Source organism: Sus scrofa, unplaced genomic scaffold (genome assembly GCF_000003025.6).
Source record: "Sus scrofa isolate TJ Tabasco breed Duroc unplaced genomic scaffold, Sscrofa11.1 Contig1206, whole genome shotgun sequence".
Lineage (NCBI taxonomy): Eukaryota > Metazoa > Chordata > Mammalia > Artiodactyla > Suidae > Sus > Sus scrofa.
The window spans coordinates 1,444,807-1,472,421 of record NW_018084833.1 but is presented as its reverse complement, the minus strand read 5'-3'; the positions used below and the strand labels follow the sequence as shown (position 1 = coordinate 1,472,421).

The 27,615-nt window shown below is 65.1% G+C and overlaps 1 protein-coding gene across 3 annotated transcripts; it reads right to left on the bottom strand.

Moving 5' to 3' along the window:
- Positions 1-346: 346 nt before the first annotated feature.
- On the bottom strand, positions 347-25,358 carry QSOX2 (quiescin sulfhydryl oxidase 2). Of its 3 annotated transcripts, none has more exons than XM_021081047.1 (12): positions 25,019-25,358; positions 14,971-15,071; positions 14,011-14,059; positions 13,163-13,268; positions 12,948-13,038; positions 11,625-11,770; positions 10,927-11,061; positions 10,620-10,749; positions 8,683-8,805; positions 7,681-7,831; positions 5,272-5,460; positions 347-2,928 (listed from the first exon to the last, which is right to left on the bottom strand). In XM_021081047.1, exons 1-12 carry the CDS (start codon positions 25,347-25,349, stop codon positions 2,375-2,377), a joined length of 2,106 nt encoding a protein of 701 aa, XP_020936706.1. In that variant the 5' UTR covers positions 25,350-25,358; the 3' UTR covers positions 347-2,374. The 3 variants fall into 3 exon arrangements, with proteins under 3 accessions (XP_020936706.1, XP_020936707.1, XP_020936708.1); XM_021081048.1 differs by having other exon boundaries at positions 12,948-13,008; XM_021081049.1 differs by lacking the exons at positions 12,948-13,038; positions 13,163-13,268; positions 14,011-14,059; positions 14,971-15,071; positions 25,019-25,358 and adding an exon at positions 11,951-12,941.
- Between the last annotated feature and the right edge of the window lie 2,257 nt (positions 25,359-27,615).

The following is a 27,615-nucleotide window of genomic DNA, read 5'->3' as shown; positions in this document are numbered from 1 at the left end:
CTTGGCCTGTGGTTCATAAGAAACTAGAATTTCAGGAGTTCCTGCTGTGGTGCAGTGGGTTAAGAATTTGACTGCAACAGGTCAGGGTGCTGCAGAGGGGTGGGTTCGATCCTCGGCCCGGCGCAATGGGTCAAAGGATCTGGTGTTGCCACAGCTGCAGCTTGGATTGAATCCCTGGCCCCGGGAACTTCCACATGTCGTGGTGGGGCCATAAGATTAAGAAAAAAAAAAGCAAGCAAGCCTACCATTTCGGATGTCCAGTCCCTACACTGGAGGAGACCCTGGCCAGCAGCCTGCCCAACACCCGTCGCTGGTAACGCCAGCTCTTATTCCAAAAGAATCACAATGTTTTCAAACATCAGATTTATTTTTAAAATGTGCACATTAGAGTTTTACATACATACAAAATGTTTGTGTCCCTGGCAAGTAGGAAATTTCACTGACATTCCCATGTCAAGTAGCTTCTTTCTAATCAAAATCCTTCCATTAAAAATAAATATACATTTAAATTATCGAGCTACTATGTTCATTAGTCTCAATATTCACAACTTTAGGAAAGAGAATTGAACCTCTGCCTAAAGGGAGCGTCTGGTTCTGAGCAGCACGTGAGGCTGAGTTCCCGCTTTGGCACACGGGCCGCAGGGCCCCGGGCCACCTTGGCACATCCTCCCCCGACCACGACAGGCCTGTGCACACCTTGTCCCTCCAACTGCAACATTGCTATGACCCTGAATGCCACCATCACCCTCAGGCGGGTTCTAGAAAGTAAGCAAGGCGCCATCCCAGTTCCGCCCAAAGAAACTTACTTCTGGGGAGAAAAAGACACTGGCTGTGAACCAAAAGGCCGTTTAAGGACTGGTCCGAAGTATTTCCCTTTGGATCCTGCGTCAGGCTGCCCAGGGACCTCAGTAACGCAGGCACACGCCCAGGAAGACAAGCCGGCTTTAAAACACAAAGGCTTCCAGGGCTGAGAAAGCGTCAAACAAGAAACCTCTGGGAGCAGCTCAGGAGCCAGTCCCTGCTCTGAGGGCCTGCGGCCCGCGCCCCCCACGGACAGTGACCAGAAGCTGACAGTCCCCCCCACGCTGCTGGTGTCACACCAGCATCCGTGTCGTAGGACACACCACGTGGTCGGCTGCACTTAGTAAACACCCTAAGTGGGTGGAAGAGAAAGAGGCAGAGTGGAAAGACTGGTACAGCATCGCGGTCTCCCTCACACACACACTCACACACACACGCGCACACACACGCGCACTCACACACACACTCACACACACCACACACGCACGCACACACTCACACACACACGCGCACACACACGCACGCACAGGTACAGCATCGTGGTCTCCCCCACACACACACTCACACACGTACGTCTGAGCTTGTGAGACAAACCAACAGCCACAAAGGATCTCAGGAAGTGTCCCTGCCACAGTGTCTGTCTTTGTTTACATTTTCAGGGGCGAATTTACTTCTAAATGTTTTGGGTTTTACAAATGATGTGTTAAAACCATTAAATGTTAGAAAACCAATCCTTGAAGCCTGAGGACCTGGCCTGGAACCAGGACACCTGGTGGAACAGCTTCAGGCAAATGCGGTTTGGCCTTAGGGCGCCACCGCCGCCCTGCCGCTGAGCCCTGGGCTCCTGCTGTGCCGCGTGGGTGCTGGAGGGGGAAGACACGGGCCCCCTCGGAGGCCCCTGCCAGCCCCTCACGTGGGGGACCCCATCTCTCAGGGCCTCCAGCAGGTCTGCCCAGCCCACAGGCAGGCAGAGGGGACTCGGAGCCGCCTGTCACCACGGGAACAAGGAGAACGCCTCTGGAGCCCGAGGGGCAGCACCCCGGCCCGCAGCCCCCCCGCCCCCCATCCGCCTTTGGAGGGGAAGCGCCTGCGGAGAGCAGGGCGGGGAGGGGCGTCCCTTCTCTGGTCCTGAGCTGCCTCGACGTCCAGGGAGATTTCTCCTGCTTCGAGCAGAAATAACCACACAGTGGAGAAGCACGAACACAGGTGAACCACTGAGAACCACTGGCTTCGGGGAGCAGGCGGGCCGGGGAGGCGACTGGGGGCCTGGGGGGCGGGGGGCTGCTCTCAGGTCCCAGGGCAGCGAGGCTGCGAGAGCCGGGGGAAGGGCCCCCCGCCCGCTCTGAGACCTGGAAGAGAGAAAACAGAAGCCCCCGCTCCCGGGTCTGGGCAAGGTGGCCACCGAGGGGCCAGCAAGGCCAACAGTCCCTCGCCAGGTGCGGGCGTGAGCCCTGCGGGCAGAGGCAGAGGCAGGCACGGCGGAGGGCCCTCAGGGCTGGTGCGCGGACAGATCCCTGCTCTCAAGACGGAAGCCGCGGGCTCCCCCGAAGGCGCGTCCATGGTCTCGAGACGTCTACACGGACGGGTGGTGGAGCCTGACCTTCCAGCGCTTGGACCGCAGCCGGAAGAAGCAGCACATTCCCATCAGGAACAAGGACGAGGCCACGTAGAGCAGGACGCAGAGGCTCATGTCCAGGCTGGAGAAGCCCAGCCCCAGGAAGGCGGCGGCGGCGGCGGCCGCCTCGGCCCCCCTGCGGCCCTCGGCGCCGCTCAGACTCCCGAGGTCCGCGGCCGGGCCCTGGCGCCACCGCTCTGACAGGTGAGGCCCGGGCGGCAGCTCGCTGGGCACGCGGAGGCCCTCGGCGCCCAGGGCTCCGCGGGGCTGCTCTGGGGAAGTGCGGCCCCGCTCCGGCCCCTCGCCCTCGGCCGGGGCGCCCTCGCCGGCGCCTCCCAGGTCCTCGGAGTACGTGTCCACGAGGTTGTCGCTGCCGTAGTGCCGCTTCAAGAACAGGAGCACCTGGCCTTCGTTCCAGCTGGGCAGGCCCCTGATTTCCTCGTGGCAGGCGGGGCAGAGGTCCGGAGTGGGCCACGGGACCTTGGGAAACTTGGGGTCCTCACTCGGATGGCCTGGGAGGAGGGGGGCTGCCGTGAGGGCCCTTCCGGCGGCTGACGGCCCTCTCCTGGCGCCGCAGGCCAGCACCGGCCCCAGTCTACCCGGCATCCCTCCTGCCCGCACCCCCCACCCCCTCCACACCCCGCTCCTGGCCCCCGACCTCCGGGTGGGGTCCCGCCTTCCCTTTGCTTGCTCAGCCCGCACTGGCCGTGCCCCTCCCCGCAGCACGGGGACGTCACACTCGGACATGGCCACTCCCCCAGCCAGACCTCGTTCCGAGCCACCCCCCTGGGCCAGGCCAAGCCCCCGGCTCTGCACCTTTGACCTCGTGGCCCGCTCAGGGCGTCCGCCCAAGCCCCCAGCCCCACAAAGCACCAGGAGCACCGCCCCGGACACGCGCTGTCCAGGCGTTTCCTCAGGACCCCCAGGGGACCCTGGAAGACACTCCAGGACAGAACCCGGTCACCCAGGGAAAGCCAAGCACGTCCCCCGTGCAGACCTCGGCCTGCATCCTGCCGGCCGCCCCACGCTCACAAACGCACCACAGCTCTGCCCGGCTCGCTCGGCAGCTGGTGGCACTGCCCTGGTGACAGCGTCAACCCGCCACCCGGGACCCACCTTACAGGTGTCACTCTGCAGCGGGTCGGGGCCCAGGCCCTGCACACCTGCCGGAGGACCTCGGAGTGGGGGATGCGATTCAGACAATCCAATCTGAGGTTCCTGACCCCGACCGCTCGGCGACAGAGCTCAGCCGTCGCTCGCCTCAGCACGCCTGACAGGCCACAGTCCCCCGCCTGCCCCCACCCCCACTGACCCCCGGGGCGCTCCCTGGCCACGCACGCTGGGCCCTCAGCCATGAGGGGCAAGACCTTGAGCCAGAGCCAGGGAGCTCCCCCAGGCGCGCGGCTGCACTTTTTTTGGCCACACCCCCAGCACGCACAAGTTCTGGGCCAGGGATCGAACCCATGCCACAGCAGCAACCCGAACCAGAGCAGTGACAACACTGTCCCTCAGCCGGCTGAGCCGCCAGGGAGCTCCACAGCTGCACTTCCGAGCACCCGTCTCCCTTCCATTCGTGAAGGCCCTGCCCCAGCAAATGCGGCCATGGGGCCCGGGGCCCTGGAACTCCCCATCGGACTGGGGGTGCCGCACCCCCAGGGAGTGCTCCTGGGAGCAACGGGAGGAGAGCGCCTTGGCTGCAGGCCTGAACTCAGCAGAGACGCTCTCCTCCGACCTCCCCGCCGCCGCCTGTGCACTGCAGGCCGCGTCCCGGGCGGGGTGGGAGGGCGGTGCGGCCACTCACTGCCCGGGTGCACCCCTGGGGGTCGTGTCTCGTGGGGGGGTTTGGACACGCACACCCAGACCAAGAAGCGAGGCCAGAGGCCATCCCCGTGCAGCACCCTGTGGTCTGGCGGGACGGGCAGCATCCGGGCCAGGTCTCAGGGCCTCCAAGGAGCTTGGGCCCCAATCCAGAGGCCAGAGGTGTGCCTGGGGGGCGGGGGATGGCGTCCAGGGAGGGCGGTCACAGAGCTGCAGGCCCCAGCCCCAGCGGCCCCCAGGCCAGCGCGTCTCCCCCGCGGCTTCAGGGCTGCCGGGCAGGGCAACCTCGGGGACCTGTGAGGGGCTGACACCTGCCTCTGGAGATGTCTGTGCCAAGGCCACAGCGGAAGCGCCTTAACCTGCAGCCTAAGGCAGAGGACAAATCCCGCAGACACAAGGCACCGCGGCCCCGTGACCCGAGCTGGAGCCATCAGCTCCAGGAGCGGAGAAAAACCAATTCCCTTTAGTGCCTTAGTTGTGCTAGGTCTTTACGCCGCAGTGGATTAAATAAAACCAGCAGTTTAGTGGTATTTTCTATTCATCTCTATTAAGATTTCTTCCTCAGTGGATTATTTTTAAGCCTAATTTTAATCTGCCACTGATTCAGGAACAGTTTGAATTACTTAACGCTGAGAAAGCGCACGCGCCCTAGTTTGTTTTTTGTTTTTTAAACAAAACCACTCTGAGAGGTTTGGTTTGCGGTCTGAGAGCAGGTTTTAAGGACCCTAGGATTCCTCACTGACAAGTAATGACACTCCCACCCTTCCGCTGCCAAATGCTCTCGGGGACCTGGTGGGTGGAAAGAGACGCCTCCGTTTCCACGCAGCCCAGGAGCCCTAAAGCGAGCGACGACGCTAGGAAGCCGAGGCCGGCAGCTCCCCGGCCAGGGTCCCCGTGAAACGACCCCTGCTCCCGGCAGGTGACCGGGCGGCGGGCCTCGCGGGCAGGCAGCCTGGCGCGTGGTGGGCAGTGTGTCAGCGAAGAGCAGGTGCAGTCCCCACCGCGCCAGCGCGGGCGCCGGACGTGGCTTCGCTCACCTGCCAAGCGGCCGTTGACCACGTTATGCTTCCTCCAGAGCCAGAGAACTGCCTGGTCTGCGGTTCTCACGGAGTCCATCGATTCTTCGGCCATCTCCTCAAAATGCTCGGCGCACTCCTTACACCCAAAGAAGACGCGGACGTACCGCCTGATGACCTGCAGAACGGCCTGGGGGTCGCCTGCAAAGCCTGCGGAGGGACCATGGCGGGTCGGACCGGAACCGCGGCGCTGGCATGGCAGCGGGGGAGCCAGGAACGGCTGGTGCCAGGGCCGCCACGCATGCGGAATGTTGCGGTGGTTCTACCCGGAGACCCTCCCCAAGCCCAAGCTGCAGCATGAACGTGGCCTCGAGATGCGCCTCTGGGCCTGCGGCCAGCCCCTCGCTGCGGCTGCTCCTCCAGGAGGGGCTGCGACAGTCACGGCCCATCAGGAGCCAGGCTCCTTCTGGGAACAGCAGGGCGGCAAGGCTGGTGAAGGCCTGCACGTGCCCGCGGCACGCAGAGCTTCCCGGGCCAGGGATTGAACCTGCACCAGAGCAGGGACAACGCTGGATCCTGAACCATGAGGCCACAGGCCCCTCCTAGGCCTGCACCCCTGCACCCTTTTAAAGAAAACGCAGCCTCTCCGTGGGGAGAAACCCTCTGGCATGTACCAGGCGCACAGACCCTGACGGGACCCAGGAGTGAGGAGCAGGTGGCTGAAGAAAGTGACCCCCCTGCCCCCAGCAGGACGCAGCCAGCATTCCGCTCAAAGGAGGACCCCTGAGGAAACGGGGCAGCGGCACAGGGCGGGGCCCGAGTCCTGTTCAGACAACTAATACGGGGATTGAGTGAACAAACGAGACCGCGAGATTAAGACAGATTAAACGTCGGCATTAAAAGAAAGGCAGCAAAATAATTAGAAAAAAAACAAAAGACATCGTTCTGAACCCGAACCCGCGGTGACAGCAGCCCTAGCGGGATCTTCCTCTGAAACCAGGCGGCCCTACGGCTCGTCCCCACCCCGGGCGGCTTCCCGCGGACCCAGCAGGCGCCGCCTTGCCCGGCGCCCAGGCTGGGGACAGGCCCGGCCGACATCTGCCCGCGCGCTGGGTAATCCTCCTTCCCTTCCCGCGGGCGCCCTAATCTTTAAAGTGGACAAGGGGCACAAACTCCACCTGAGGGATTAGGGGACGGGCCGGCTTTGCGGGCGGCGGGGTTTAGCGAGTGCTAAGGAGGCAAAACCTTCCAAGACATAATCCGGGCCCCAGCCTGACCCAGTTCCGGGCGGGAGACAGACGCCTCGGGGCTGCTCCCATTTGCGCCGCCGACGGCCGGCTGGCGGCCTCCATCCCGCCGTCACCACGCCCCCCGCGTGTGCTCGGGGTCCCCACCGCTGAGGTGCCCGTCTCGGAAGTGGGTGCCGGTGGTCTGGCTGGCGGTCGGTCAGGCAGCGCGGAGCTGCTGGCTCCACATGCTAGTGGGAGCCCCGGGCTCTCCCCCGAAAACGCACTCCCCTGTCCTGGGACTCCTAAGGGACTCTTCTGTTGAAGGCCACCTCTGTCCACAGACCCCGGGAGCAGGAACCCAGCATCACCTTGGGCAGAGCCGGGGGCGGCAATGCCGACGCGGCCGCGTGGCCCGGCCGAGCTCTGCTGCTACCTCCGCCCGGATCGGGGCTGGACGAGACCTACCGACGGGCCCTGTGTGAGCAGCGGGATGCGGCCGAAGCGCAGCCAGGCCCTTCGGCCGAGGCCCCAGGGTTACTGTGGGGGAGCTGGGCCGCCGTGAGCCCGACCTGCGGAAGCCGACCCGCCTGCCCAAACCCGAGCAGGGTGTCCCGCGCCAGGGCGTCTGCCCCAGGCCGTCACACAGCACAAGGTCCCGGGGAAGAGCTGCGCGACTTTACCAGCAAGAGCACCGGACCGTGGGCGTCCAGAGTCCGCTCGGACCAGTGCAGCCTTCGGGACCCCATGCGGCTTCAGACACAAAACTCAAAGACAGGCCGGCGCTGCCGGGGGCCGCCTCACCGGGACGTGCACACGCCTCCCAGTTCAGAGAGGATCACAAGCCCGGCGCGCGTTTTACTGTCTGTTCTGCGCGGCCCTGGCGGCTCCTGGGCGAGCGATGGACAGTCTGCGGCCGAAGGACGGATCCCCACCCGGGGAAGGGGCTGGTGGAGAGGCCGCCGGGGCAGGGGCTCATCAGAGACGCCCTCCCGGTGCCTCCTACCCGCTCGCACGCCTTCCCGGCCGAGCGCGGCCTCGGCCTCCCGCAGACTGGCGGGCGCAGAGCTGAGCGGGCAGGCGTCTGCGCTCGGGGCCTCCACCCCCAGGCGGGCCCGGGGGCCCCTCGACCTCTGGCGCACCCCCCCCCACCTCCCGGCGCCAGGCGGCCCGGGCACCCAGGCCCCGCTCCGGGGCGGCTCACCTGTGCCGTCCAGCGCGTCCGGGTGGGTCCCGGCTCGGACAGTCAGAGTGTGGAAGAGCTTCCAGAGGGAGCACGGGTAGCCCCTCAGCTCCGCTCGGCTTCCCTGACATCCGACCCACTGGACGCGGCGAGTGAGGTACAGGCCAGAAATCTGAAAAACGAAGAAAGAGGGAGGCACAGATCACGGGATCGTTGAAAGAAAAACAGCTGGTCACCACCCCTGTCCGGGCCGCGGGGGTGGCGGCTGCACAGGAAGCACATCTTCCAAGCGCCACACATGTCGCCACATGTGAGGTCACATCCAGTGAACAAACGAGAGGGAAAAGTCTGTCTCAGGAAGGGCGCCCAACACCCGCGACGCCCTGCTCTTCTCGGTCTGGGAGGAGAGGGGCTCGCCTGTGCCCTCGATGCGTCGGCAGGGGTCAGCGTGAGGGACGGCCGCCCCCCCTCGGTCACGACCCTACGAGACTCACGACCGAGAGAGCCAACCGCCTGACGGCTGTTGGCACAACAAGCAGGATCCTGACGTCGCCAGTGAGCTGATGGCCTGACGCGGCGAGGACAGCCCAGGAGGGGCCACACGGGCCCACCTTCCTGCCCCACGGCTCAGGTCCCGGGGAGGAGAGGGCAAGGCCGGAGCTGGTGGAACACGCGAGACGCTAGGCAGCCCGGCTGTTGAGCCCGCAGCCTCAGGTGCCAAGCCCGCGACCCTCGCCGCTGGCACGGCCTGCGTGGCAGCTCGACCCTCGCCCGCTTCTCCTGGAACCCGTCTGTCCCTGCCGGGTCTCTCGGTGGGAAATTGAGAAGGGGTCGCTAGACGCTAGAAATTGAAAACAGAAACCACAGCCCAGAACGCCCCAGCGCCGCGCCGCCTGAGGCCCCGACCCTGCGCGGGACAGCTGGGGGCAGGGGCGGCGCCGGGGGCGGCGCGGGAGCGGGGACACCACAGAGAAGGCGGGTCAGGGCCGAGCGCCCCCCGGGCCCCCTGGAGCAGAGCCTCACCCGCATCTTGTTGTTGACCAGGTCGAGGACGGCGTTGTAGGGGATCCTGTCCAGCGGAAGGCTGGCCAGCCACTCCTGCAGCGTCTCCAGCAGCTTCCGGACCGGCGGCCGCCCGGGGAAGAGCTAAGCAGAGGGAGCCCACTCAGGGGCTGCTCGGGAGAGGGCCCGACCGCGCGGGGCCCGGACAGCCTCCCGGCTGGACCCACCCCTCGAACGCAGTGGCGCTAACGGAGAGCGGGGTGGGGGTCTCTGGAGGAACCAGAGTCTCCCCCAACAGACAGGGGACCTGGGCAGGACAGGGGTCCTTGCGGGGAAAGCCCGCGCGGTGCCCCGCCCTCTGCCTCCCCCGAGCCCACGGCCACTGGTCCTCGTGCCTGGCAGCCGGTTCACAACGACAGACGACACGGCCACCCTGGGCCTCTTCTGTCACCTTGTCTCGGGCTCTGCGGTCCCTCCAGAACCTCATCCCTCGCTGGTCCCGCCCCCTCGGCCGTCTCTGACTGTGTCCCCACCCGGGACAGGGGGGATGCCACGGAGGTGCCCGCGCAAAGGGCAGCCTGCTGCCTGGCTGCGTGTGGACACGGCTGCTGTGTCAGCCGGGCGCAGGAGGGGCCTCGGCTCAAGGAGCCGCGGTCCTTCTCTGGGGCGCCCTCCACTCGATGGGGCCCGTTAAACGCGCAGGTGAGGGTCGCTGAGGCTGAAAACCCGTGAAAGCAGCTGCTGAGACAAACGGATGGAGCAGAAGCGACCCACGTCCCGCTCGGCACCATCTGGGTTTTCCCTGCGTGGTCCCAGGGCGCCAGTACCCACCACCCAGAAGCTGACATCTAGGCAAACCTGAGAAAAGTTATTGGTCGTGTGATCTGACTCGGGCTCTGCAGGACAAAGGCCTCGGGGCTCGGAGAGAGCCCACGCGGCGCGCTAACGGCTGGCGCCGGGGTGCAGGGGTGGCCACGGCCCGAGGGTCACATGATGGGCAGCGGGCAGGCGCGCGCCCACAGGAGCGGAGCAGCGGGAGGGCCCCGAGCTCTGAGGGGCTCGGGGAACCGTCTGAAGAGGCGGCGCTCGTTCATGTGAAACCTATCGTGGGGCCCTTTATTCTTTTAAACCTAAATCCTATGTCCTTCATTTTTCACTCCTGGTGAGTAAAGCCAGACCAGCCCAAGTGTGATGAGTCACTGGGTCAGAGAGGAACGTGTGACAAACGGACCTTCTCACATCAGGTCTCCTGTCTCCTGCATAACAGGCCACTCAGGGTTGCCCTTGGGGAACAGATCTCTCCCGGGGACACCGGAGCACAGCCGACCAGCAGGTGGCCTGGGCCGTCTCAGAGGTCAGTGGGCAGAGGGGTTGCTGGGCCAAGGGCACTGGGGCTCGGGCCCACCCCCGGGAAGGGCAGGACCCCTCCCTGAAGCCCAGCCGGCCACCGTAGGAGCCCCGGGCCAAGACAGCCACAAGCCCTGGATTTTCGGCTCTGGGGCTGAGCGGGCTCGGCAGGAGGAGACTGTGGTGACCCCTAACTTCCCCACGCCAGCCCCCACTGCTCCACAGGCCGCTAGGGCGGGAGCCCCCAGGTCCCAGCACAGCAGCCTTGCCCTCCCTCCCTCCCCTCCCCCAGCCCCCTGCCCTCTTCTCATCCCGCCAGGCCTCCCCTTAGCCTCCCACTCACCTGCGAGGCACCAGCCCCCGCAGACCCCGCCCGGCCCCAGAGGCCCCCCCCAGCCCCAGAGGCCCCAGAAGCCCCTGCTCGTCCTGAGGACGGCACTGCCTCCCGCCCCCGCCCTGCACAGGTGACCCCGGTGACTTGTGCGTGGCCGGTCGGGCCAAGTGATGGGAGCAGGGGGCCCCCGTCAGCCCAGGCGGCCTGTGTCCCCACAGCCAGCGGAGCAAACACCCCCAGCCGCCACCCTTGGCACCCCGCGGCCCAGGCCCGGCACCTTGGCGAGGACGGTGGCGAAGTCCTTGAGTGTCTGCAGCTCGGCCCCGGCCAGGGCCTTGTGGGCGGCCAGCTCCACCCTCAGCAGCTGGTGCAGCGCGGACTCCAGGTCCGCCGTGTAGAGCTTTGACCTGGGTGGGCGCCACAGTCAGGCGGACACCCCCCTTCCAAAGCCGCGCTCTGACTCCCACACCCCGCGGGGCTCCCCCCCCACCCCCCGAGACCTCAGGGAGGGTTCCTGGGGGACGGGCGGTGGGGTGGTGGCCCGTCCTGCACCCGCAGCCCCTTACTGCCGGGGGAACACTTGCCTGTCAAACTCCCTCCAAGCCACGGTCCCAGAGTCTTCTTCCCTGTCTGGCTTCTCGGGCGACAAAAGCGATTTCTTCCTCACACCTGGCAGCGACTTCAAATAAGAGGAAAAAAAGGACCGGAGAGGTTTCCCGCTGTGAGAAAGGGGGGGGGGGCGGGGCGCGGGCTCAGAGCCGGGGCTTGGACGGCCGGCCCGCGCCTGCAGGAGCCTGGACCAGGCGCCCGGCACCGGGGCTGCCTTGGGTCTCGAGGTCCAGCACAAGCCCCCCTCCATCACTGGGCGGTGACGGGGACCTCCGGCCCAGGAATGTGCGGCTGGGGAGCAGCACGGTGCCAAAGCCCGCGCCCCGGGGAGCTGGGCCCTCTGAGAACGTTAGGCGAACCCACCCACAGCCCCGAGGGGCAGGTGTGCTGAGCACTGATCCCTGTCTGGGTTTTAAGGTAACATCACCTGCAAGTACTAGAACCCGAGGCAGCACGGGGTGGATGAGGTGCCAACGGCACCCGGGAGGGAGCAAAGGCCGCCGGGCAGCCAGGCCGCGGTGCCGCGTGCCACCTCCCGCCTGGGCAGGGCTCCTCCAGGGGGAGCAGGCAGCCAGCGTGGGGCCTGGAGCCGGACCGAGCGAGCTCCCGCGCTCGCAGGGCCCGGGGCTGCCAGGGGCCGTGGGGAACGTTCCTCCCGCCAAACCCAACCTACACAGTGACGGGTCCGTGGGAGCCGTTGGGGTAGATGAGGTAGCAGGAGGGCAGAGAAGAAAGGCCGAGCTTCGCCAGGAGCGCCGCGTCGGAACCCAGCGCCCTCCTCACCGAGACGGCCTCGTACGGGATCAGGTCTAAGATCACCTGGACAGCGGGGAAGGGCCGTCACCCGCCCCGCGGACGGCCGTGTCCCCAGGCAACGGCACAAAGAGCCCCGAGGGGCGGCCCGAACGCCGCCGGAGCCCACCCTGCCCTCGGCCTGCTCGCCCGCCAGCGCCGGGGACCCTCCCTGGGCTCCCGCAGGCGGCCACAGCGGGCCCTGACCTGCACGCCTTGGCGTCCCGCAGCGTCCACACCCCGAGCAGGGCCGCTCGCCACCGCATGTGGGGTGCGTCCCAGCCTCCGCTTCCCCTCGACCCCCGCGGCCTGTGTCTGGGAGGCTGACGGCACCGCCGGCGACCAGGCTCCCCGGCGGCCAGCCCAAGGGCCATGGGCTCGGAGCTGGCCGTCCCCTCTCCCGGAGCGGCCCCGCCCAGTGCCGCGGAGGCTGAGGGCGCAGCAGTGGGGTCGCGGCGCCAGGGGATGCCAGGGTGGCATCTGGGAGCTAGGATGGTGTGAAAGGAGAGCGGCAGGCCCATGGGGCCCCGCACGGCCAGGCGCAGAACCACCTCTCAGAAGGGATGGCGTGGGTACCGAACGGGCCTCACTAAGGCGCCGGGTTGGAAGGGCCCTGTGAGCCGAGGGTGCCGCTGCCGTGCCATGCCCGGCACGGGTCTGCGGGGGGAGGGCGTGGGGGCAAGGGACAGCCCGTGGCCGGGACGCCTCTGGCCCCCAACGCAGGACCCTAGGGGCGGGGGCCAGAGCCCAGCACAGGCCTGCTCCATCCCGGAGCGCCCGGGAGCAGAAAAGCAGTCGGGGTCAGGGCAGAGAGAGCGCAACGGACGCCCGAGTTCTGGAGGCAGGTGCGCCCTGGCGTCCCTGGAAGACGCGGGGGCACAGAGCCCTGTTCTCCTGCCCGCTTGAAGCCAAAGGCCAGGGCATCGGTCCCACATGCGTGAAATGACAGCGAAACAGGCTTCACAGCAGAAACGAGGTTTGACAGGACTGTGGACGTGGCACAAAAGCCGGGAGCTCAGAAGAGGGCACCCAACAAGCCTTGCCGGCGAGGCCTGAGGGACCCTCTGGGCCTCCCCGCCCCCAGGCCCTCCCTGTCCCCACAGCCGCCTGTAAACCGGGGGATGCCGAGTCCAGGCCACCGTCCCCAGAACCAGTGAGACTGGAACATGGGAACCCAACAGGCCGGGCGACGACGAGACAGTACCTCACGTCCCAGGTAGGAGCCGTCGCTTTCAAACAGCACCGCCACATAGCGGCCAGCAGGGCTGTCGATGAGGGAGAGAAGGTCGCTGGGCCTTTGAGGACGAGAGGCGGCGTTCAGCGCGGTCCCGGCCGTCCCCGCCAGCACCCACGACGCTGGCCGCTACCGGCACGACGCAGCGCCCTCGCCCCCTGCGGCTTTCTCCCCGAGCCACGCACCGAATGGGGTCCAGAGGCGGGCAGGCGGGAGGCCTGCTCTCGTCCGTGTGGTTCTGCAGGAAGTCGATCATCGCCTGCCTCACCGTCCGCAGCTCTCGGTCGGGCCCTGCGGGGAAGCACCCGGTCACAGCCCAGGCCGACCGGGCGCCGGGGAGCCCCAGCCGAGCGGCCCGCCCACAACGCAGGGCACACGCGGCACTGGTCTGTGGGCCGGGAGGCCTCGCGGCGGCCAGCGTGGGGACCCGGGGACACGGGAGCCCTGGGCCGGCTGCACACACATCATGGAGACGGAGGCCACCCGCACGGGTCCATCGAGACCCGTCAGAGACAGGCGGGCCAACCTCACCTGGGGGCTGGGCTGGGGGGGGGTGGCTCGTTCACAAACACCCATGGGTGCACTTGTGCCGTGTGCACGTCTCCAAAGGTTTTCTTCCGACAAAAAAGTTTACTTTAAAAAAGAAACCTCAGAGCTCCTGCTGTGGCTCAGGGGTTAAGACCCTGACAAGTGTCTGTGAGGACACGGGTTCGACCCCTGGTCTCGCTCAGTGGGTTTGGATCTGATGTGGCCGTGGCTGCGGTGTAGGCCGGAGCTGCAGCTTCGATTCGACCCCTCGCCTGGGAACTTCCACAGGCCGCGGGTACAGCCGTTAAAAAAGAAGAAACGAGAAATCTCACCGCCATGTTTGCCAAGGCAGGCAAAGCACAAAATAACAAATCCTTGCTGGAGCCACAGCTGCTTAAAGGAGAGGCAGGGATGCTGGTGCTGCCGGGGGCCTCCACCCTCACTGTCCCAGGCCTCTCCGGGAGGGCGGAATCTGAGAGGGGGCCACGCAGGCCTACGGCCTTACCTTTGTAATTCTCTCCAGTTGTGAAGTCCTTCGTAAATGCTTTAAAATACTAGGAAGAGCAACAGAGACTAAATAAGCAGCTGGTATCCGTGTGAATGCTGACTCTCCAGGCGGCAGGGCGCTCGTCGTCTTAGAGCCGCGGCCGACTTTCTCCGGGAAGCTCACGGCCCTGACGCCGAGCCCGTGCCTGTGTGTCTCTGTGGGTCTTCCTGCTTCCCAGCAGCTTCTGGGAGGCGCCCAGGGCCAACCCGAACCCTGAGCCCGCAGGGCCCGAAAGAGCGGACGGCGCCTCCCGACGGCGCTGACGGTGCTTCTGGAGCGTCAGCTCGACCCACACGACGTCCGGCAGGAAGACGGGTGTTACGTGTGTCTCTGGGCAGAAGGAAAGGCTTCTACATGACAGTTACACCCCTTCCCCACTAAAGACACATTAAAGTCGGGGAGAAAGCGGCCATCGGGCTGAAGACACCCCCGTCTCACTACGGAGGGACTGAGCAGGGCGCATACCCAGGACTTCGGTAAATCGTCAGAAAAGCACAAACGAGCCGGGGGGAAAACAGCAAGTGACACGGGCAGAGGGGGCGACACACACGACAATGCCCCCAGCAGCAGGGGTTGGCACACCCCGCTGCCGGCACCCGGGCACGCGCTGGGACCCCAGCCGCGCCAACCCACAGGTGACCTGCGCCGCCGCCCTCTGTAGTGGAAGAGGACACAGGGGGGCTGGAGCCGCAGGGCCGAGCGCCCTCGATGTGGCCAATCCAGGTCACGTGGGCCGCCAGGGGGCGTGGGGGCGGCCAGGGCAGCCTCCTCGGAGCCGGGGCCCGGGGCTGGGGCTGGGGCAGGGCAGCCCCGAGCTTCTCAGAGCCCAGCCCGGCACACCCATGGGCACACGGCCCCACCGTGGCACGTGCGACCCCGGGGAGGCGGAGGCGGGGGGGGGGCGGGGGGCGCGCTCACCCGGAAGGTGGGGTAGAAGCGGACGTCGTAGGCGCGGCACACCTCGTGGTTCTTCTCCTCGGCGCAGTCCAGCGCGGCGACCCGGACGGCGGCGGCCCAATCTGGAACGGGGAGCAGCCCGTGAGCCCCGCCGCCCCGGCCAGCAGGATGGTGGCCCCGAGCGCGGCGTCTGCCCAGAAGCGTTCCCACGCGGTGCGGCTGCTGGGCCGGCACGTCCCCAGGCTCTCGGTCGGGCGGGGAGGTGCCGGCAGCGTCTGGCCGCTGGTCTCTTGGGTCAGGGACACGGCCGAGGGAGAACCCGGGGGGGGGGGGGTGACCCCAGGGCGTCCCCAAGGCCCCTCCCACGCCGCAAACACGTGTGAAAAGGGGCAGCCGGAACTGCGCAGGCTTCCCTGCCTTAAAGGGACACTTGCCGGCTCGCAGCCATCCCTGGCTCATCGAGTCCTCGGCCACGGCCGCTGGCGCCGGGCCAGCCCGCCAGCTACCAGCACATGCCCTGGGCACCCTTTCTCCAGCCAGGTCACCACCGCGAGCACGCGGGGCCAGGCAGACACCCGACGACAGCAACAGGATCCGGTCGGGGGTCCAACCTCCCAGGCGTCCACTTCTTCCTCAGTTTGACTCGGGTCCAAACACGGCCCGGTCCACGCCGCCGGGGGGCTTCCACCCCGCAGCCCCGTGACTGCACCAGCCCGGGCTTTTCTGTAAACGCGCAGGGAGCCTGGCTCCCGGGTGGGGCGGCCGAGCCTCCCTTCCTTCTGAACCCCCGCTCCCCAGGCTGCAGGAGGCGCAGCGGGCTCGGGTGAGGGCTCGGCCCGGCCCTTCCCGTCACCAGCGTGACGCCCCCGCAGTGACAAGTGAGGCTTGCTCCTCACAAGCTCTACCCGCTTCTCCCAGGTGGTAAGACCCCGGCGCCCCACCCTCATCTCCCAGGGCAAGGGGCCGAGCTGGCGGCCTCTGCAGGCTCGCTGAGGCGGCCCGAGGGGACGGGGAATCCGGCTCCGTCCTCTACAGCCACGTGACCTCAGAGGGGACCCCACAACCGGCGTCCCCGAGACACTGCAGACACCACGGCTCCGCGCGGTCACTCTGCGCACTGCTGGGCTCGAAGACTGCAGAGCTTGTGTTCTAGACCTGCCTGGAGCTCCCACCACGGCCAGCGGTGACGCATCCAACTCGCATCCACGAGGTTGCGGGTGTGATCCCTGGCCTCACTCAGTGGGTTAAGGCTCCGGCATTGCCATGGGCTGTGGTGTAGGTCAGAGATGTGGCTTGGATCCCATGCTGCCGCGGCTGTGGTGGAGGCCGGCAGCTGTAGCTCCAATTCGAGCCCTCGCCTGGGAACCTCCATATGCTGCAGGTGCGGCCCTAAGTAACAAAACCAAACCAAACCAACCAACCTGACTGGACGGAGAAACTGACCACCACTAAGTACTACACAGCGTAAAGGCCTGTGTCCATTAGCAATTCAATAATTGGTTTTTCCCCAACTAACGTAACACCTCTGACACCTTTGCTTAAAAATACATGCCTTTCGCTACAGCTCCGATTCAACCCCTAGCCTGGGAATTTCCAAATGCTGCAGGGGCAGCCCTAAAAAGACCAAAAGAAAGTGTCTTTTTCTTCAGTAATTATAAAAACGATTGACCAACGTTGATATAAGGCAAAGGATTAAGGCAAAGAAAAAAAGCCGAGCTGCACCTTTCACAACCAATGACTGAACAGGGCCCCTTGCGCGGCCTCAGCGAGTCTGTGACTCCTGTCTTGAGGCCACTTTAAGAGGATGGGAAAAAATCACAGAACCCTCCCCATCGTGGGTCACTCCTTTCGGGCGTCTCCAATCACGGGAACCACGGAAGCACAGTTAATACCCTCATCCAGTTAGTGCAGCAGAGGCAGCGCCCGCGGGGCGAGCAGGGAGCAGGTCCTGTGCTGAGGGGGGCCCCTCCGCCCGGCGGCCTGGCTGCACGGCGCCCCCCACGCCCCCAGGCCCCATCGCAGCTTCTCGGCCCTTCCATCTCGCCCACCTCTTCCCTGGCTCACAACCGCAGGCTCCGAGGCTCAGCGAGGATGTCCAGAGGGCCCCACTGCCCCGGAGAGTGGGACACGGCGTCAGGGGAGCCGGCCCGAAACGGAAAGTGATGCAAGACAACAAAGACGTTCCCAGCAGCCTCAGCCCGCTCGCGGGGATGCGTGCTGCGCGCGAGCACCCCGGGCCTCGGGTCCTGATTCTCGGTCTACCTTCCCGGAGGTGCCAGCACAGCTCCGTGTGGACACCAGGCTGCAGCGAATATGCGGCTGGACAGAGCCGACCCCGGCTGCGTAGCCACACTCCGGACTCCCAGACAGCGCCGGGCCACAGGCCGCAGCCAGGGCATCTGCCCTGGCTCTGCAGCTCCCCGCACGGGCGCAGAGCTGAAGAGCCAGGTCCAGGGGAACCACGGGCTCTGGCGCTCCCCCGCTCCAAGGGCCAAGACCGGGGCGAGGGCTCAGATCTGCCCCTGGGACCGGGCCCCTGCCCCAGCCACCCTGGCCACCGAGATGGTCAGCATGGATGACACTGGCCCCACGACGAGCCCACTCCCTGGGTGGACAGACACTCTCCTTTGGCCTGCGCGGGGCTGCCTTCTCCAGTCTCACACAAACACCGCATCCCGGGGGGCCTCCCTGACCTGCCCAGGCGCAGCCCCCACGGCAAGGGCCACCCCTGCCCACCTCGCTTCCAAAGCGAAGCAGGGTTACGAGCTCGCTCACAGGCCACCTGCCTGGGGGACTGCTGGACACGAGGACAGAGGAGCAGCAGAGCTGGCAGGGCAGAAAGCCGACCGTGGCCTGCATCCAGGCCCTCAGAGCAGGCGCCGGCAGGCGCCGGGCGCCACTGCCATCCAAGGGCTGAGTCTCACCAGGTCACCCCAAACTCAGTGCAGGTGAACGTTTGTCCCCCAAACCCTGATGGTCACACGTAGAGTAAAGCAGCCACTTCATCACGCGACGTCCCGAAAAAGCCTCTGCGTGACATGCGCCCAACACAGAGAACAGAGGGTCTTCGGGGAACGCGCTGCCCTCACGCCCCCAGCATCTTTCACACCTTCCCCCAAGGCCGGGGCCCATCCCCAGGCGGCAGCCCGCTCGTGAGCGCGCGCCCCACCCTCCACGCAGGACCCTGGCCACGGGCCCTGAGCCCGCGAGGAAGCAGCTCAGGGTCCCCGGGGCCGAGGGCCGGCGTGCTGCCAGGAGCTGTGCTGGCACTTCGGGCAGCAGTCGGGGAGGCCCCGGGGACCAGGTAGGTAATGGCCTCGCCTCCGGTTATAGGATGTGCTGAAAGGGAGCCCTCTTTCCTAAGTGGTCTGCGCGCGGGGCAGGTCACACGGGGCCCTGCCCAGGGCAGCCGTGGAAATCCTTTTCGGCTGTGTCCCACTGAGCGCAGCCCGAGGAAGGAGGGGGACGGGAGTGGCTGGCAGGGCGGAGACCCCGGAGGGGTCTGTCCCAAGAGCCACGGGCACGCCACCCAAATCACGGCCCAGGAGGACACGGGCTCCCTGCCTCCCTGCGCCCACCTCGCCCTCAGAACTGGGGGCGAGGGGGACCCTACCCTTCAAAAGAGGGCACAGCTGGAGTTCCCGCTGTGGCGCAGCAGGTTAAGGATCCGACGTCACCTCCGTGGCGGTGCGGGTTGGATCCCAGCCAGTGCAACGAGGTAAAGGAGCCGGTGTTGCCGCAGCTGTGACTCAGGTGGCAGCTGTGGCTCAGATGCGATCCCGGGCCCAGAACTTCCACATGCCGTGGGTGTAGCATAAACACACACACACACACAGGGCACACCTGCTGGTGGCTTAAAAATGAAAGAGAAAAAGAAAAACCTTGGTCTCCCTCAGGTTTTCACCAGTGGCTTATCCCGCGTGGTGACGGAGAGTCGGGCCGTCACCTGCCAAAGAGCAGCGGCGGCTCAGCAGTCTGACCGCTGGGGAGGAGCTTTGCGGGGGCTGAAGAAAACTTGCGCGGGGCCGACAGGTCCTCGGACGCCTGTGATACACAAAGACCTGGTAGGCTCACCAGCATGAGGCTTCCTCCACCGCGTCCACCCCAAGCCGACAGTGGGGACTACTCTTCAAGACGCCCGGGGCACTACCCACACACGTGCAGAAGGAACAGGGGTCACACCAAAGGGCCTGGCCAGGGGAGTGAGAGGACACGGCCGCCAGGGCCGGGGACGCCTACCCTCCGCTGCCTGTTCCCACTGGACGGAAGCCACCCTCCCTCTGCCGTCGAGGTCTGTGAGCTCTCGGCAGCCTCGGCCTGAGCCCCTGACGAAGAGCAGTTAACAAGGCCACACACGGGACGGCCCCTGAGAGCCAGCCCGCGGGAGCCTGTGAAATGAAGCCCAAATCTGACACTGAGAGGACACGAGCCCCGCCTTCCCGTCACATGTCCAAGTCTGAAATAACAGTGCCTTTTTTTTTTAGGGCCACACCTGCGGCATATGGAGGGTCCCAGGCTGGGGGGTCAGGGGAATCGGAGCTGTAGCCACCGGCCCACACCACAGCCACAGCCACAGCCACAGCCGATCCGAGCCGCGTCTGCGACCTACGCCACAGCTCACAGCAACACGGGATCCTGAGCCCACTGAATAAGGCCAGGGATCAAACCCACGTCCTCATGGATACTCGTCAGAGTCATTCCCGCTGCGCCACGACGGGAACTCCGCAATAACGTTTCTTAACAACGGAACAGAAAAGAAAACCAGCCCAACTGGACAGTGACTGGCCAAGCACAGGGACAAATGCGACTGCGTGCTGAGGCCCTGGAGCCGAGGCACGGCACTTGCGAAGGCTGTGCCAAAACCACCTGCGCAGAAGCACCTGCAAGGCGGCCTTCTTCCTGGCGGTGAACCTGAAGCCAAGTCCTGCACCCGTGACTTCTCTGGGGAACAACTGCTACCACCTCTACCATCTCTGCCCACCCAAACCCGCCCCCAGCCCGACAGCCCCTCCCAGAAGCACCCCGCGCTGGCCCCTGGGAGCCTGCGGCCCTCGGTTCTCCCAACACCTGCCAAAGGCCGCCCTTCTCCCTGCTGGTCAAGCCTGAGGACAGCGCGGGAGCGACGGTGGCCCCTAGCAGACGTGGGCCCTCTGGACATGAAACAGTCCTGCTCGGCTCAGGCCTTCACACTCACTGTCCCCTCCACGTGGCAGGCCCCTCACTCAGCTGCTCCGAACCCTTCTGGCACCGCCCCGTGCAAGCCAAGCATCCTGGTCCCCTTCCTGGACGCGTCAGCGGCAATTCACCTGCTCACGTGCTTGGTTCTGTTTATTGTCCGGGGCTCCCCTCTGATGTACAGGCTCGGGGGGTGAGGGGGCACAGGGACCGTGCCCGCCTCGGTCACGGGGCCGGGGGCAGGTAGCGCACTCAGAACGTGTTAACCGCTTCCTTGGGGCGCACGCTGCCGGGAGAGGACAGCGAGGCGGCCAGTGCGTGCGGAGGCAGCCCCTGCCCGGCCCGGGGCTCGGCTCCAGCAGCAGGGCCCGCGAAGCGGCCCGCCTGGTGCAGGGCACGTGACGCCTCCCGCGCAGCTGAGGGAGCCCTGGGTTCTGGGGCGCCAGCAGTCACCCTGCGCCCTGGCAGATGGACGGCATTCACCGCGACACAAAAGGGAAACGTCGATTTCACGGCATCAAATGCAAACGTGTCAAAGCTTTAGCTTCAGGGGATCCGCGCCTTCAACGGGTGCCCCTCCCTCCCCACCCCCGTCTCCCCCCTGCCAGGACCCCCCCCCACCCAAAGCAGAGAGGTGCGCTGAGCTGAGTGCCAACGGCCTGCTTTCAGGACAGGCACGGCCTCGGCCATCCGCTCCCCTCACCAAACGGCAGGGAGGGGTGCGGAGGGCCAGCTGGGAGGCAGCGCGGCCGCGGGGCATGGCAGGAGCAGAGGTCAGGCCTGCGCCCACGCCTCACCGCTCACACGCCTCGTCTCAGTGCCACGGGCTTAAACAACACTTGGGAGGAATTAAGCTTCCACACACAGCGGGCTGAAATTTATTTCAAGTCTCCTGATCTCAACCTAACAGGATGAAACGTTTCACCATTACCTGTCCAGTTCTAATAAAACCTCTCAAAACGGCTGGTTTACGGTCAAGCATCCATCGGTTCTAGAAAATGCTCACAGGACAGCTGAACGAACCACTCAGGGTTACGAGAACGCCAGCGGGTGCTGGTTTAAGGCACCGAGCCCCGCTTCGCCTCCTCACCCTCCGGAGGTCGGGGGAGGCTGGCGTCTCGGATCCCACATGCCAGCCCCATGCAGGCCCCTGCCTGGCTGAGCAAAGATCTTTCTAGATAAGCTCCAGGTTCAAGCCAGTTTAGGATACAGGGGCCTGGGCAGAACCCAAGCCACATGCTAATGAGCAGAGGTCAGCACACGTCTCCACGAGTCCCCCGGGCTGCCAGGGCAGGGGTTTTCTGCCTTGGCCTCGTCGTGGGCAGAGGGCCCAGGACTGGGTTTCAAGGATCCTTCCACCCCCACGTCCACCCCATGGGCTTAAACCGACACGGTGTGTGGTCCCGTGGGCTCTGCAGGCTGACTGGTAAGCAGCAAGCTGGACACGAACCGTCTCTCACGGGCTGGAGGCCGAGCATCACGGCGCGAGGGCACGAGGCCGGCGGGGCTGGCGGCCCTCACAAGCCGGGCTCCCCACGCGAGCTGGCCGAGCTCTCCTCGGCAGTGGGGTCCCTCTGGAGCCTGGGTCTCACGGACAAGTCGTGGGGGGCAGGGGGGTCAGTCGGCCCCCAGCAGGCTCCCGTGAGCCCGTAACGGGGACGCACCCGGCCTGCCTCACAGCCTCGTCTCGCCTCTCCCGCGTCCGGCTGAGCTCCCGCTGCCATCAGCACCTCGCCCTCAGGCCCCTCCTCCTTCCAGGGAACAGGGAACCACCCGGGGTCTAGTTCACGTCCACGAGCCCCGCGGCCACGCTGACCAGGACGCCACGTGGTGAGGAAGAGCCGGACGGGAGGCGAGACTGAGTCGACACCACCGGCAGCGAGAACGGGCCGGCCGCCCTCCGCAGACCCCGGGAGCGGGCCATCGGCCCACCTGGCCTGTCACCCGACGCCGTGACCACGCGCCACGCGCGGATGGCGAGAGGAGGGGCGCCTCCTACCAGCTCCCGGGCCCCCCGCGTCTCTCACCCAGAATCCTGGGGCAGTGACGGAACACCTGCCTGCTTCCCTGGCGCTCTTCCCGGAGGCGAACAGGCCCCGGGGCCTCCGGCGGGACACACCTTGCCCCGAGGAGCTCTCCTAAGTGTGCCAGAGCCTTGGCAGGGGTGGGGGCCGCCTGCTGGGCACCTCGGCTCCTGGCACAGGAGGAGGCCGCACCACAGACCCAGCCGACACCACAGCTCCGGGCAAAGGGATCTCCAGGAGCACAGCGGCGGCTCGGCTTTGAAAAGGACTCAGAAGAGACAGGCCCAAGCCGGATCCACACAAACACTGCAAGCCGCCAACAGCAGACCTTTTGTTTGTTAAGCCACCTTCTAATGAGGAAAAAACGATTATTTTCAAAATCCTGAAAACGTCAGCAAAGAGCTAAAATTCAATCCAAATCTTTCAGGAAAACAAAGGTACCCCCAAGCGAGCGGAAGGGGACCCCCTCCCTCGGGCCCGGGCCGGGAGCCCCTTCAGAGCAAGTGGCAGAGGCCAGTCAGCCGGGGGAGGGCGGACAGCAGGGAGCAGGGGGGTTAGAGGCGCGCCTGCCTCCGCTGGCTCATCACTGTGCTTCAGGAGGGGTCGGAAGAGGCCCCCAGCGACAGGCCTGGTCCGAAGTCTGCGCGCCCTGGGGGCTCAGGGGACACCCCGAGTCACGAGGGACTGACCAGCCGAAGCGGTGGTAACGGGAGCAAGGACCACTCTTACACCGGACGACGTGGGCGCGGGGCACCTGTCCCCTGGGGGAGGGCCAGGCGGGAAGCAAGGCAGAGCAGAGGGGCTGCGCCGACTTCCTGACCCTGACCCTGACCCTGACCTCCTCGGGGGCGGGGGCAGTCCCCAGTGTGCTCCCCAGGGGTTCGCTGAAATGAGGCACAGAAAGGGCCCGGGGTCAGTCGCGTGGAGGCGAGGGCCCGAGTGACGGGCCCTTCCCTGGGGCGCTCCCGTGCACCCCATCGCCAGGGGAGTTTAGATGCCACGCTTCGCAGCCCCGCCGGCCATGGGCCCTTTCCCGCGGGTGTCCTGCAGGGTTACTGTCCCCAAGAGCAGGGATCCTCCACCCCTGGGGCCTGTGCCGACAGGAGGCTGGGCCCCACGGCCCCAGCTTCTGATCCAGCAGGTTCGGGCTGGGCCCACAAGGTCCCTGAGGGGGGGACACTCCCCAGAGCCAAGGGCTCTGCTTTCGGTCAGCACTGGTGCTGGGGCCCCTCCCCGGGGCAGCTGGGCTCTCAGGACCCCCGGCTCTCCTCCCGTCTCTGGGGCCACAGCTGTTTCTCACTTTCAGCCACTTCTCCCTTTTCTCTCAGGCCTGTACTTCCTGCTCTGACTTGGAGGACGTCCAGCTCTCTGAAGAGAACCTTATTTAACTACGAGTTAAATTAATCACACCATTAGGTATGGATTTGGCCAGTTCCAGTTTCAAAAATAAATTACCTTCTGAGTCCCGGGGACAAATTTCAAGGCTCCCGCCTTGTTGGGTTTGCAGAGTCAAACCTAGTTTACAGCTTTTACCTTTTTCAGCCACTACACTGAAAAACTCGGAACACGCACAAAATAGGAGCCAAACATCTTGCCAAATCTACCTGCTTTTTAATTTACATATCTTTGTTTCCGCCACCAAATAACGAGAGAGAACTGAAAAGTCGTCTGTATTATTAAAGTATTTGCCTGGTATCAAAGCAAAGGCTTAGGAAAAATAAAAAAAAACCTACTAAGGAGCGGACTGTCCACTTTGCCTCTGATTTCTGCTGTGACCAGGGTCGGAACACGAGGGACTAAAGAAAACATGAGACCAAAAAACGAACCCTTTCGGATCAAGGGGCCCCAACCCCCAAGGCAAGACGCAAAGCATCTAAAGATAGTCATTTACAACCAGGCGCAGAAGCCCTTTTTTCAGGTTCGTTTCCGCATCTGTCCAGAAGTGAGAAAGTCGCAAGACTGGCTGTGACGCCCAGGTGCAGGAAGCAGCCCTGCAACTTGTTACTCTCAGCCTCTCAGCCGCTCAAATACATAATTAGAGGTCAGCTCCGCCCCAGCAAGCGGCCTGCCAAGCCGCCTCTCGCTGGGGACCAGCTTCCCGCCTGAGAGACGGGGCGCGCACCCCATTCAGCGCCAGCGCCCCGAACCCCCCGCCCTCCACCTCTGCCACTCAGAGCCGGCCGCTCGCTTGGGGACTGATTCGCAATTCGCAAGGCCGGGGAAGTGCCGGTATCAAGACCGCGTGGGAACACCAGCAGAAGTTGGGTGGATGACAGATTTATCAAAGGCTGCGCGGCTGTGTACCAGCAACCAACCAATGAAACGCTTTGAGGGTTTTCTTCTGCTTCTACGGAGAAGTCTCAGCGCAGCTGGACGCCTGAGGTGTGGATACTTCGAGTAGCCACCATATGCTCGGCCAAGCAAACCAGCAGAGGAGGAAGAGGGCTTAAAGGGGAGGGGGCCTGGGACAGGAGTGGGGATCCCCAGAGAGTGAGAACTCGAGCCACTCCAGCGATGGGACGCAGGATGGAAGAGGGCGCAGCTACGACAAAGGCCTGGGCGCTCGCCGAAGCTCTTAGGGACTCAAAACAAGGGGTCTGGGGAGCTAGGACGCATGGGACGACCTCCCGGCCCCCAGCTGTGGACTGAGAAGGGCTGTCTTTCCGACTTGAGACGGCCGACGTCCCAGGAGCGCACGGGGGTCGTACGGGGTCCCCGGGGTGCAGGCCAGCGGCGGCCGACAGGGGTCCCTGAGTAGAGCCACGCGGAAAGGGGGCTGAGAGGCTGCCGCGGGCCGGAGGGGCGAATCCGGGGGTCGCGGGAGCCAGGCCGAGAGGCCGGGGTCGGACCCGCGCGGGGGTGCGCCTCACCTCGCACGTCGTCGGCCAGGGCCCGCCAGGTGGGCGCGTAGCCGATGCAGTGGCCGCACCACGAGGAGTAGAACTGCACGAGCCACGCGGCTGAGCTGTTGGCCGTGGCGCCGCGCAAGCTGCCGCTGTCCAGCACCCACACGGCGTCCTCGCCCGCGCGGTACAGCCGCGCCGCGCCGCCCGCTCCCGGCCCCGCCGCCGCCGCCAGCAGCACGAGCAGGGCGGGCAGCCGCGCGGGCCGCGCCGCGGGCGGGCGCCGGACTCGAGCCGCCATCCCCGCCGGGGCTCCCGGGCTGCGCGCCGCCGACGCCGCCGTCCCGGCCGCCGCCATGTTGGGAGTGCCGCGCCGCGCCTGACCTTTCACCCTGGCAACCGCCGTCACGTGCGCCGCGCGCGCCCTGCCCCGCCCCTGCCGCCGAGGCCAGGCCCCGCCCCGGCCCCGCCCCTGCCGCCGAGGCCAGGCCCCGCCCCGGCCCCGCCCGCCCGCCCCCAGCCCCGCCTCCTAGGCCCCCCGCCTGTCCCGACCTTGGAAGGCCAGGCACCTCCTCGCCCCGCCCCGAGCGCCTGGTCCCGCCTCCTGCCCCGCCCCGAGCGCCTGGTCACGCCTCAGCACCCCGCTCGCTCCGCCCCGGCCCCCACGTTCTGCTCCAGGCCCCGCCCCTCGTCGGCCCGCCCCCGAGGCCCGGTCCCGCCCCTCCAGGCCCCGCCCCACTCCTTTCCCCGCTTCAGTGGACCCACCCTCCCCGCGAGCCTGGGGTAGGTTCGACAGATATAGCAAAGGAAAGTACCGGACATCCAGTTAAAAGTGAGTTTCAGAGAAGCAGCGACTTGTTTTTGAAGTCTACGTAAGTCCCATACCTGAAATGCAAATTTAACGGGATATACTTAGACTTAACGGGGATCCGCTGTTTAACTGAAATTCTCATTTCCTGGGTGGCCTCTGTTCTATCTGGCAGCCCTACCTGGGGTTTCAGAAGTGTGCAGCCCTGACCTTGACTTTTTAGTATGAGACTAACTCTTAGAACATGTAGCAAAACAGCTGCGCAAACTCAGATGTTACAGAGCCAAATTTTACAAGTTGCACGGTTGATTCCTCTGCAAACCTAGATAAGCCTCCCATGATTTATTTGCTTAATTTACTAGGATACCTGTCCTTTTCAATTGCTATTCCTAACTGTTAGGCTTGTCAAGATTTTCTCTGCACTGTGTGACCAAAGCAGAAAAGAAAGGAAGTGGACTAGGGAGCGGACATGAGTCAGCATCCGCCATCCATTGGCCTGGAAGTTCAAGTTCTCATGTTCCAGGCCACTTTGCAATTATGGGTGATTGGCTGTTAAATTAAGTACATGATATGATGTGAACATAGACTACATTTTTTTTAGTCCGTGTTCCTATGGTGTGGACGTTCCCGGGCTGGGGGTCAAATCGGAGCTGTAGCCACCAGCCACAGCCACAGACACCCCAGATCCAAGTGACCTACACCACAGCTCTCGGAAACACCAGATCCTGAACCCACTGAGAGAGGCCAGGGATTGAACCCACGTCCTCATGGATACTAGTTGGACTCATTACCGCTGAGCCACAGCAGGAACTCCTAGACTTCATTTATACTAAAGCAATTGTCTCCCTGCTCATTACATTGTAGGGTTCTGTGTAAGACTTTGTCTGAAAAGGGTTTTGTTTCCGTTTCGGACAAAGGTTGGAAAGCCCTGGATGCGATGATCCAAACCAAGGGGGCCCTGGACGAGGCACCGGTGCCCTCTGCCCATTCACTGCTGCCACCTTCCTTCTCTAACCTTTGCCGGACTTCTGCTCTGCACCCATCCCTGGAGACTAGCCACTGCGTCTGCATTCCAGGAGAGGGACCAAAACAAACTAGCAAGGAAGCTGGAGATAAGTGCTATAAAAAGCAGCGGAGCTGGTGGCGGGGGAGGGGGAGGGTCTCTCTGAGAAAGAGACCCTGTGGGTGAAGGAGGTGAGAAGAGTGGCAGGCAGCCCAGGCAGAGGACCTGCATGTGCAAAGGCCCTGAGCAGAGGCGTGGAGCGTGTTGGAAGCGCGGGGAACTGGGGAAGAGGGGGAGCTGGAAGAGCAGCCAAGAGCAGGACAGCGAGGGGCCTCGCTCGCCAGGCGCAGAGGAAGGTTTTGGTTCTGCCTTTCTGGCTGCCGATGGAAGCAGCTGGAGGGGAAGCAGGGGCCATCACAGCCCCTGGAAGAGACGGGGGGGGCTCAGGCAAGGGGTGCTGATGAGCAGGGTTAGACTTTGGTTGTGGTGTGAGGGTAGGATGCGTGGATTAAACCCAGGGTTGTGACAGAGAGGTCACGTCTGCCTGCAGGGCTTTGGCAGCAGCCGCCGAAAGATTGGAGCTGCTCTTGGCTGGGAGGAATGGCTGCAGGGAAGGAGGTGAGAGCAGTGTGGGGGTGAGCGTGGAGGTCTCGGCCCGGGCTTGTTCAATTCCAGAGACCTCGTGGCATCTGCAGTTGGCATCAGGCCACAGGTTCGTCGTGTGAGTCTAGGGCTCAGAGGGTAAGTCGGGCTGGCTGAGGTCCTCACGGGAGGCAGCGGGGACTGGAGGGAGCCGTCCACACGCTGAACCCT

Coding starts and splice junctions, on each gene's coding strand:
- QSOX2 (XM_021081047.1), bottom strand. CDS start 25,349: ATGGCGGCGGCCGGGACGGCGGCGTCGGCGGCGCGCAGCCCGGGAGCC. Junction 8,806..10,619: donor TCGCCACCGTCCTCGCCAAG/GTGCCGGGCCTG, acceptor CCCTCTGCTTAG/CTCTTCCCCGGGCGGCCGCC. Junction 5,461..7,680: donor GGACGCGCTGGACGGCACAG/GTGAGCCGCCCC, acceptor GTCCCTCCGCAG/GCTTTGCAGGCGACCCCCAG.